Raw genomic sequence first — 12,292 nt, 5'->3', positions numbered from 1 at the left:
AAACAAAGCTGCTGTATCAGCTAATGAACTTGTAATTTCCTCTCTCAGCCAACTGAGCACAAGTTCTGCATCAGAGCACAATGCATTCGCTGCTCAAAAAAAATAATGCTATAACTGAACAACTTCAGCTAGATTTTTGAGCCACTTAAGATACATGCCAGTAAACTAGTGTATTAATACAATTGTAATTATATTACTTGAACATGGTGGGACAAGAAAAATGCAATTAAAGATAAAAGTTGTACAAATACAAAACTGTATTTCATCTGAGTGTGCAACATATACTTGGTACTTCCAATCTCTCCAATTCGCCTCACTTGAAAAATCTTGTAAAATGAACACTAAGATACCAGCGTGTTCTTTTTTTTTTTAAATGAAGATGCTGAGGTCTGAAATATCAAAATCTTATGTGGGTGGAACCATTCTCTCCTCTACCACAGATGACAATAAAGGTTGCTAAACCTCCAGTAAAAATATCTAAACTAAAAGCTTCAGTTGTGATGAATTCAGGTCTCATTGTTTTTCAGTGTAGCCCAACTACTAATGTTTTATACAACATCCTGCACTAAAATAAACTTACCAGCTTTTATCTCCCCTCACCCCATATTGCATTCATTTAAAAACAAAGTCAAATATCACCATATTTGACTAGCTATAAACTAAGTCAAACACCACTGCAACTTCATGCTATACTTTACCTCACCTGGTATATAGTACTTAGTTTAAGCCACGTAGTACTTAGTTTAAGCCACACAGAAGCTGTTAACTAGAGGACTGTGACCTACAGCAACCACGGGGTGAGAACAAAGCTAGCAATTCCGGGTTTGAAGAAGCTTCTCCTGGTTCTCTTGGGTACTTACAGCGCAAATGTTGTGTATTCTCCTTCTCCTCCACAGACCTGTAACACACAAACAAACCTAGAACAGTTTTTTAAAAAAAAGTGCTGATTAGAGCACCTTTGTGTTACCTGCAAGACCCCCATTACATCTAGATGTTTGGGGGCTGGCACTTTGGACACAGTGCCCTCTAAACTTCCTTCCTTCAGCCACCTCCACTGATCAAGGAAGTTAAAACTGAAAATGTGACAGCAGCTTAGATGGAGAAAGTCAGTGTGTAGGGGTTATCCTGAAGAACTCTCACTACTCAAAAGTAACCTTGATTTCTTCCACTGCCCTCTGTGTGTTCCCCAACTAAGAAGTTTGGCAGTCAGCACTCATCTCCAGATGGTGGACAAGTAAACCTACTTGAACAGATTGTATTGCAAAATTTTACATTAAACAGTTATTGGATTAAATGTATAAATAGTTCTGGGAACTCGGGACATCCCTCTTCTGAATGATCATCATTCAGCTACAAAATTACCTTCCCTCTTGTTGTTCTTCTCCGACCCAGTGAATGCTTCAACCTTTTCTGAAGCTCTGTGCCTGGGCAAGAGGACAGCTGGACTAGATCTGTATTAGCAAGTAGTGCAATGCTGAAGAATGGATTTGCAGAACAAAACAGCTGGTGTTGCAATCCTAACAGCCACACCCTGCACGTTTTGAGAATTTTACTTCAAAATAATTCTCAACCAGTTCCAAGGACGGAATGCCAATTAGCACTTGGAGTGCATTACCTGCACTTCTGGAACGTTTCGTGCTTCGGTTTAATTTCAGTAATAGAATCCAGTTTGCACACTCAGAGCCCATTCCAAAACGCAAGCAATGCATTGCAGGTAGAAGACAGCTGGTTCACTTCAGAGCCTGCTCATAAAATTAATAACACAGACCACCTTAAGAGGATCCAGGCGCCCAGAACAGCAGACAGCAAAGCATTTAGGGCACTTTATGTGAACCAGGATAATCGTTTGATTTCTGGGAAATGGTATCAACTGCTCTCACTATTTCAATTTCCCAGACGTGCTCTAACCATAAGGCTACTATATAAAGGGACAAGATGTCACATTCCACTGACAAATTAAATCCTATCGGTCAATGTTACACAAGTTCACAGCAAACAATGACAAGTTTAAGAATGCCAAGTTTCCGTGCACAGAATGGGCTGAAATACAAGCTACCAAATCAGACAAGGATTGTTCTCCATACGCGCAAAAGCAGAACTGCACGTGCCCATTACCCTTGAACTAATTTAGTTATGTTAGCAACCTGCAGGACAAATATGCAGTTACACAAGAACATTGTAGATGAAAGTTTTGGACTCCAGATGCTACATTCTCCATGAAGTTTGGTTTAAGTACTTTGATCATGTATAGGACCTGGGTTTAGAGTTATAGAAAGATGAACTCATAGTTGTCAACACAAAGGCAAATGTTATTTCACATAGGCCAGGGCAAACCACTATATGTATTTTTTTTGCTATCGGTATTGTCTAATTTATCCAGCTTAGACAAACCAAAAAGAAAAATGAGAAAGCCTACCACGCATTTTAAGGGGCAAATGATCAGCAATGCCCAAAACCAAAGAAGCATAAAGGAAATGAAAAGCAATGATAGTATCTGGAGCCTCTCCAGCGGATATTAATAATGTTTTATCTTAGTTTCTAAACAAACTGCCACTAAAGAAGTTAGTGCTTCCATTTAAATCACTGTCACATTCTCAGTAAGTGAACCCATCTGCTGTGGACAGCAGAGAGGCATAATAGTCTCACATTTTCATCTTGGATTAGGTTTTCTAGGACTGCCATCTTCCTTGAAATTCCAATGCAATTCCTGCCACTCACTTTCCACTAGGCTGGAAGATTTCACAGAAATCAGGCATGGAACTAAAAGATTAAAAAACTTCCAGTGAAATGCATTAAAGCTGAACCATCACGTGGTTACCAAGAATACAAACCATGACTACAGTGTGATGCAAAAATAACATAGTTCAAACAATTTAGCAGTACCCTCCTCTATCCTCTAGCAGATTTCAGTATTTCAATATGTTTTAAGAACTCTCACTTCTGAATATGTTTGATCACTGAACCTGGCTTCTCGTAAATCTCAGTATTTAAACCTGGTAAACATTATTTACCATTTGCTAAGGCAAATTACCAAACACTGTCACTGGATTTGGTGAGAACATTTGCTGCTAAACTGTAATAAGAGGACAGATCTAAGCAGCATGACCAAAATGTTTGTGCTCAGTCAAAACAGTCATTGATTGGATGATCAAAACTTGTCTCTTTGGAATTGCATGCATCTTACTGTGGGCTTCTTAATATATTTACATGCAATTTTTTGGCTTGTCATATTTCACAGGCATTTTGCCTCAAAATCTGATCATCAGATCATAAAAAAGCTGATCAGATCCAACACTCCAACCTGATGAGGCCATCTGTTAAGCAGGTCACACTGCAGCATAAGATAAGTTAGAAGAATCTAGGACTTGCTAAGAGAACTTGAAGGAGGAATCTGTCTCTTAATGACATTTTACATGCCATTAACAGCAACTCCATTTAAGACATATGGCTGGCAGCTGATAAGAAGAAATCTTACCAACTTCAGCCATCCATCACCACAAAGACTGATCCACCTTCAAATGATTTTTGCACTACGCTACGGCTAGATTCATACATAACCTGAAAACCTCCTTCCAGTGTTACAGCAACATTACAGCTTGATGAAAACCTAAAGCTTTTTTTTTTTAAATTAGGTCAGAAAAGTACAAACATAAGAGAAAAAAATTTTAGCTCTTCATGTTTTTATATTAAAGGAATAATTTTCAGTGCTCTCTGGGCCTCTGAACATGTCCTACACTATTCCAGATGTTGCATTGAACTCAACTCTATGGCCCCATTAAGAAGATGGATAAAGCAGGTAGCATGGGCACTACCTTTTCTAAGCACCTGACCTCAGGCATACTGAGAAAAAAATCTAATTGATACCCAGAACCATCTCACTAAAAGGAGTCAAAGATTTAAACAGATGCTTGAAAGCAAAACACATTTATTGCTGTGTGCATTCGTGTACCTTTCTAAATTCAAGAGTGTTTGGCCAAGTGAGAAGATACAGATTCAGCCTGATCTTCATTAACCTGAAAGCATTCAAGTCCCACATCTCAGAAGAAATCCCTGAAACATCTTACAAATCACAATCAATATATGTACTTTCACCACTTCATACAACCTGAACAGAAACCAAAGTAGATACAACCTTAACCATAATTATGTCACTGCATGGAGAAAAAAAATCACAGTACTCTAACATAATGATTACATTCACATGTTACTTCTTTATTGATATTATTTTTGTGTTGAAAACCTAAATGTGTAGAACCTGATAATATGCAGTATTAAGGGAATTAGCTAGTTAATTAGCTGAACTGTCAATTATTTCATAAGTCATGAAAACAGGCTAAGTATCAAAAGACTTCATAAAACCATCAAGTTCAAAAAATTAACCTTATGCTTGAGGGACTTTCACCATATTATCTATACTTTTGTTACAGTAGCTCAAAAATCTTTGAAGAGACATTTACAATAACTCAGGAATGAAGACATGCATACCAAGATCTAGAAAAGTTAAACAGAAATGGAAATACTCAAGATTAAGGACTAGAACCTGTCTTAGCTGGCCTCTGTATGGCAACTGGATGAGGAAAGTAACTGAAGGTTCTAATTTTGTAATAGTACAGCAGATAGTGATGGTGATAGGAAATTACTGAAACCAAAATCTAAACCTAAAACCAAAGTAGAAAATGGCTTTTAGACTTAAAGCAGTGGACGTTACAGGCTATATCCTTGAAGAACTCTACTAGCTCAAGATGTCACTGCACAAAGGCACTGCACAACTGTAGTTACCACTTGTGTTATGACCTTAATATATGAATGTTTTATGTAATACAGCCAAACTTTGCTAAGCTTAATGTCCAATTTGTATTAAATTCAGAAACAAATTGCTTTGGATTCCACAGAAAAGAGCAAGAAAAAATAATGGAATTGCATAATTAGGATAAGAACTGCAACTGCTTAAGCAGAATATGGAGAACTGAGGATATTCTATAGGGAATTACCAGATTAAAATAAAATCTTACTAGTAAATCCTATTAGATGGTAAAACAGACACCCGCTAGAAACGACAAAGTCCTGCCACTTCAGCAATCACAAAGAGCATCGCCATGAAGAAGCCTGCACTGCCACAGGTACAAATCTTTGTCATCTCAAACCAAAATGTTGCAAATTATTTTTAAATTCTTTTGTAAAACAAGCAATCCACTCAATGAAAGTATAAGTTTGCTTATCTTTCTCTGAATGCAAAGAACTTTCTACATTGTAATAATAGCATAGAAAATATAAGTCTACCTGAAATACAGCATGTATGATCACTATAGGAATATCTTTCAATTTATTTCATGGCAATCATTCATTATATAAATTTTTGAAGAAAAGTAGTTATTAAATTCTATATACCTATCAAATATTAAAGAAGGCACTATAATGCCTATGTATATTATATCTAACAGCATTATATGAAAAGACAAACAATACTTTTTATTTGTAAAAATTTGTATATTGTAAAAACGTATTTTTATATTTATAATATAAATTATATAAAAATATAATTAATAATAATATAATTATAATATATATAATATATACAATATATATATGTTTATATTGTATATTTACATTGTAAAAAGGTATTTATTTTTATATCTGCTCACTTTCAGATTTATTAAATCAAGAGGAAGAGGCCTAAATCATACCAGATAAAGTTGTTGCTTTTTTTAGTTCTGATCACTAGCTTAGCCAACAAAATGTGACCTTCAATACACTTTCAGAAATGAAAATAAATCTGAAGATCCAAAATAATAATGCACAAAAAAAAAAAAAACACCATGCTTTCCCCTTCTAATTATACTGACTGATTTATCCTGAGTATCTGCTTGAGTTCTAAGTGCTAACTGTATTTTCCATGTGGCTGCACAGGATGTGCTGTATAAACGGTTATAGAACAGAACAGGGAAAAAGATCAATTAAGCCACTGATCTGTCTTATGACAGCAAGGATTCCAAATGGAGACAACTGGGCAGAAAAAAGTTTCAGTAATCCAATTACAAAAACACTATCAGGCTGTTGTAAGCATCCCTTATTTCACTTATTGTATGCAATCACAGAAGACATTAAGTTTCTCTACGCACATTTGTTAAAATTAGAACTGCTAGTTAATTTTGTCCATTTTCTCCAAAACCTCAGTTAATTAGGAACAGAAATGGAAGGGATGCAAAGGTTTTTGTGGCTTGAAAAAAAAAAAATCAGTGGAAAACAAAGAATTCTTGCAAACGCTCCCACCCCCCTCCTTTTCCTTTTAGGACAGATTCAAGAAACAACATTTAGAATTGTATTCAAAGAATTTTACATTTTCAGGTAGTACTTCTTGCTTTTATTTCACTTCAAAACCAGGACAGTTACTTTAGTGCTTTAAGTATTAATTGAAAAAACTTCTTCTTTGCCTACTGCAACAAAAGATAAAATACCAAATTACCCAAATGGATATAGACCTTCCACTTTAAATACAGCTTCAAGATTACTTGAAGTTCAATCTATAACCTGGACTGCATTTCCCTTCAAAGATTCAACCTTTGCCAGATCTTAATTTTTAATAAAGCTTTTAAAGAGGAGCCTGTGACTTGGTATAAATGCCAAACATTTTCCTGCATGCTGTTTCAAAAGCAAAAACATGCAGCGTTCCGCAGTCTGGAGACCAAACATAACATTTTAATGATTAGAATACCAAGAAGTCTTTTATATTCAAGTTTAATGTTAAATAAAATTTCAAGAGAGAGAGATGAAACATGAGTTTTAATTATTACTATTTTGTTTTAAAAATAAAAGTATCAGAGGTCAAGAATCCATCCTTTATACCACACATGCTATTGAACATGCTAAATACTTCTAATTCTTCGTACATCTTTTTTCTGTTTTCATCCAACACCGACTGTTCAGTGTTGAAGTAACAGAGTGCCCAATGCAGCATCACTATTACTTCAGAAGAAGACTATTCTTCTAATGTTTGCTTCTTTCCTTCTCCACTGGCTCTACTACATGTTTCTCATCATTTCTTTCTTTAATTTAAACAGGCAAGCAGAATGTTGATCAGAAGAAATTAATACTACGCTGAGAACAGCATTAGAAGACAGAGGAAGGAATTAAGTATTGCCTTTCCACGTTGGAGCAATGGCAACCAAAGGCAGCAGGTTTTGCTGCATGTTGGGCAGGCCCTGCAAGGGTGACTTTCACTACTTTTACAACAAAAGACAATCACAATAAATTAGAATAAGAAAGGAATTTTCAAACAGATGTAATATCCTGGCTACAGTGGAAGGAACGCACTAATAATCATCACGAACCTGGAATAACCGAGATGGGCTCACTACGCAAATCCAAAGGAAAACAAGAACACACAGCAAAGCAGCAAGAGGATCCTGCCAATCTATCCCAGTTAATTTCACACAGAACAAAGTATGCTCAGGACTGAAGACTGACTCAGGAAAATAATCACATTTAGAACTTATAGCCTTAAAGAAAAGACGCTGTTGCTTCCGTTTATAAAAAAAAAAAAATCCCAGAAGAACTGTCAAACGCTACCTTTAGTTCCTGTCTAAATGGAGAAGACTATCAAAGAATTATCTGTTATGATCATCATGAGGACAAGAAATAACCGACTGAAAAACAGGGACACTACACGCAGAAGTTTTGATTAGAACTTCACAAAAAAAATGGATCTTTATAACAGTAAGATGCTGTAATAGACTACCTTAGTTCCAGAATCACCACAACTGAAGACTTCTGAGGGCACATAAGGTAAGATGTTTGTCAGAAACAATATAAGTGTAGCTGAGTTTTGGAATAAAGGATGAAGCAGTCTGTCCTTCCAAAATATTTTCTACAATTTGTCACAACTGTCATAATTTGTATATACACTTGGGGAAGGGGTGAGGGCAGTAAGAAGGAAAAAGTAGGGAATAATGATAACTACATCTGTCTTTAAACACTTCAAAAATACTCAGGCAAAGGAAACCATTACAAAAGCTTACAATACGGAAGAGTGATTATAACATCATTACACCTCAACAGCATCTTTTTTAGTAGACTTTAGCTTAACAAAATACTTAACCCAAACGAAGCTGATATACTATAAAAAGACAGCTTCTCCGTGTCTGAATTAGCGGTAACGACAAACTTACCTACAGAAAAACAACTACTCCAATTGCATATCAGTGGTTTAATTAAGCTTCTGAATCATCCATCTGAAAGCTCAAAAATAAGCATTTTGTACACAGAGTAAAATTTATAATATTGCAAAACCAACATCTTACCTTTATGTGCTTCAGTCCAAAAAGAATGTATCCATTTGGACATAAAACAATGAATGATATTAAAGCAACATGAAATGTAAATTACCCGCGCAAATTTATAATAAAAAGCCAAGTGGTATATTTCAAGTTGTAATAGTCTCATTCTGATTTTCTGATTTCTTTCAGTTTTTAATAGTTACACAAATTTTAAGTAGGTAAAAGACACAAAAAGAAAATAAAAGGATTGGAAAGAACATGCCTTAGTGAAAAATGCTTATATTAAAATACAATTATATTACCTCAGATACTGTGGAAACAGTTATTTTCTCAAGTTACAAATATAGTTGCCAAAAGAAAAATCACTTCTTCAGTCACTTGCTGCTATTTCCACAATCAGAAACTTTTTTTTTTTTTTGCTTCGCTTTACTTAAAGGTACTGCTCAGCACCAGAATTAAAATTGTAGAGCTAGTTAAACTTGTAAAGACTGCTTTTAGGTGTGAGACTGGTGAGAAAGATACGATGTTGGTCTTCATCTAAGTTCCAAATTAAAATATTTTACCTTTGGGCATGTTAAAAGAGTCAAATGGTTTCTATATATTTCTTCAGTGGCAAAAGCTGTCTTGGGTGTCCACAATACAGAAGAGCGAATAGCAGGATTGAAGAGAAGCAAAAAGACTGTTTTATAGGTTTATGGATTTATGCTGCTATTTTACAACTTCCATGACACCACAGAACTAATTATGAACTAATTTAAAACCATTCTCTCTTTTTTTTTTTTTTTGAAGACAAAACTCAGCAGCTTTCTGTAATTATCGTTCAGAATTTTGCTGTACAGGACAATGTATTTCAACACTTTAAGACCTAGTATTTTCCACTCTAAACACAGATATAACATAGTATTTACCAATCAACACAATGAATCTGCGACACAAAGTTATGCCAGTTTTCTCTAGTTTCCTCTATTTGTCTTTCCTTGTTAGCAGTAATTCCTTCAAACACATTTAATAGCTTAACTCAGTCCTCTTTTTTTCTGTAGTCATTATTTCCATCTTACACGCTCAAACAATCAATCCAGACAACGATTTATACATAATTTTCTACATAGGTGACACTTGAGAAAAAGAAAAAATAATAATAATAAAAATCATTGCCTTCACCAAGGTTCCTTTCTTTGCTTATGATCCAATATCAACACCTCGAGTTCCCCTCAAGTATTTCATTTTGAAGTACTTTTTCAAGCACTCAAGGTTTTCAAAAAAGTTGATTGGGAAAGACATTTCCTTTCTCTAGTCCTTAACCTCTCCTTCCATACAATCACCCCCAAGAAATGCACACACAAAGCAAAGAAGAAAAAGGAATCTGAGATGTGACATCTTTTTATCTCCCAAGATAGGCATTTTAACCCTACTACATTAATTTCCCTCTTGAAGGTTCACTTCACAAGAATTCACTACATTCAACTATTTTTCCAACTTCTACAAAAGCTACAGCAATCTTGTCAGTCTTTGTGTGGAAAAACAGGCTCATTTTACTCACTTAACCTCCATCACCTTTGCCTTTTGCAACTACGCTTCCAGACAGTGTTGCAAACCAGGAATCCCAACCTCCCATACCACAAGTTTCTATGCTCTTCCAATTTACACAATTATCCTGACAATATTTTGCACATATTATTTCCAAACGGCTTACTGTGAGAAAGTTCAAGTTTTGTATTTCTCATACAGATATACCTCCCCCTTTCCCCCATATATTGGGCAGTTTTCTACATGTAGTTAACAAGGCAAGAAAAGAAGCCTGGCTTTAGCTGTAATGTATATTATACAGAAACATACAAAGAAACAATCGTAATATTTATGCAATTAATTAAACCCTGAAAATCACTATGTTATGCTTTAAGTTTGCATTTAGGGTGAGGAAAGTGCTTACAATGTTGCAGTAGTTTCTGTAAAGATGTTGCTGTAGATACAGTATGTTTACGTAAGTGTTCTGTCTATAGGAGCGGAAGTATTAAACAGGACTGAAAAGTGGAGGTAAAACTATGCAGAAGGCTAAGCATTAGTTCATCAATTAAATAGGTTAAAGAAGAAAGAAATCAAGCAAGAAGCTTTTCAGATGAGAAACACCACCCTGAACAGCACTACCAAACAGCTAGGCAAAACGTATCTGTTTCAATCCTGTTATCTACTGTCTCTTCAGTAAAACTGGTAAACTTTATAGAAAGCATTTGTAGATGGCCATTTTAATTTGCCATTATTTACTGCCAGGAAAGGATTCCATTTAAAAAGAAATAAAAATTATTTCAGTTATCTTGGTAGCACAGCTGCCACTCCACAGGAAAGTGTCAACAAAAGTTGCAAAGCCAGTACATCACAGCATGGGAGAATCAATAGTGATAAACATCAAACACATTTTATTAAAAACAAAAAAAAATTTGAAAAAATAAGTTAATTATAGCAGAAGACTGCCTACTCTTTCCAGTTGCAGAAAATTGTCCAAAACAAAACAAAAAAAGCAAGCAAAAAAAAAGGGAACATGTAGAGTTCAGGTGTTAATTTTCTACCTTGACACCCAAATGATTTATCTCGACTTCCAAGATTGTTATTTAACTTGGTAAGTCCACAAAGTCAGACCACTACTTTGAAACTTAAATCAGGATTTTACAGACTACATTGGGGCTTTTACTTCCTTGACCTATAAACCTTAATAACCTACATAGTTAAAGAACATCAAATCCAACATTTTTGACCATTCTCTCTGCTGGATTATATAGTTGAAGGAGATTATTTGTTAGCAAAACTTTCCCTCTCCTTTTCCACCACCAAGTACAAGTCTGGTAACACTAATAGAAAAGAAGGGATGCAAATAAATTAATTAAATTATAAAGCTCCACAGTACAGTAGCAGTCTGTGGTTATTCATTGGTCAGTGAAAGGTTATTTTCACCCTTAAGTTACAGCGGAAGAGTAAGGAGATTCTGCTGGCTGGCCTAGTGATGGGTATGCAAATACCTGGCCTGAAACTGAGTGCAAGACAGGATGAAGTGTAGTAACCTGCAGTAGCATCAAAACCTGAATACGGCACACATAAACACTATGTGTTAAAAAACACTTTTTGCACACTTCCCTACTGCTGAAGGACTCCTACTGAAACCGAATGCGAGCTGCCCCTTCCTCCGTGCCCCCCTCACCCCCAGGATGCCTCGAGCAGACTGAGCACCTGCAGCAGCACACAGACACACCCGCCAGGGCTCTCTGCGTCCGAGCCGTCACCTTTAATTTCTCCATAACTTCTCTTTAATTTTTCCTTAATTCCCTCCTGCTGCTCGCTCGCCAGGGCTCAGCTCCCCCGCCACGCTGCGGGTGGGGGCCCCACGGGGCCGGGCCCACGGGTGGGAGGCCACGGGGCCGGGCAGGGGCCGCAGCAGCCGCTCCGCCGGGGCACGGCCCGGGGCTGCCCGGCGCCCCCCGCCCCGCAGGCACCCTCCCCTCGGGGCCGGGGAAGGAGTGGAGCCGTCGGGGCAAGGAGGAGGGCGCAGGGAGAGGGCGAAAGAAGCGAACGTTTCTACCTCCTTCTTTTTCTGTCCTCCCCCGAGCTGGCCGCAGAGGAGGAGGAGGAGGAGCAGCAGCAAGAGGAGGCGGCTCCCGGCCGGCGGGTGCGGCACCAGCACCGATAGCCTCCACCACTGCCGGGCGCCCGACGCCATCTTCCCCCCGCCCGCCGGCCGCTGTCCTCCGTCGGGCAGAGCACCTGCGGCACCGCTGGCCACCTCCCCGCCGCTGATTGGGCTCGGGCCCCGGCCAATCGCATCGCCCTCGGGGCGCGGCGGCTCCTGGGAGATGTAGTTCTAGTCCCGCTCGCAGCGCCGCGTGCTGGAGGGAGCTCAGCGGCGCCATTTTGGCGGCGGTGGTGGGCACTGGTGTTGGGCGGCGTACCCTACGTGCCGGTTTGTTGTGGGGGTTTCATGTTCCCTGGCTGGGCTGAGGCGAATGGGATGACGTTCAACAAGGTCCTGCACT

General features: G+C 37.8%; 1 protein-coding gene across 2 annotated transcripts in view; it reads right to left on the bottom strand.

Annotated features, from left to right (window-relative positions):
- Window positions 1–12,063, bottom strand: part of TUSC3 (tumor suppressor candidate 3) — a 120,191-nt gene extending 108,128 nt beyond the window's left edge. For both annotated transcript variants that reach the window (XM_040555864.1, XM_040555862.1), the window contains exon 1: window positions 11,842–12,063. In XM_040555864.1, the coding sequence (XP_040411798.1) occupies window positions 11,842–11,979 (138 nt within the window). In that variant the 5' untranslated portion in view covers window positions 11,980–12,063. The remainder of the gene's footprint in view (window positions 1–11,841) is intronic.
- Window positions 12,064–12,292: the final 229 nt, after the last annotated feature.

Source organism: Cygnus olor, chromosome 4 (genome assembly GCF_009769625.2).
Source record: "Cygnus olor isolate bCygOlo1 chromosome 4, bCygOlo1.pri.v2, whole genome shotgun sequence".
In the NCBI taxonomy this organism is placed as follows: Eukaryota; Metazoa; Chordata; class Aves; order Anseriformes; family Anatidae; genus Cygnus; species Cygnus olor.
This window is presented reverse-complemented; position numbering and strand designations above follow the sequence as displayed.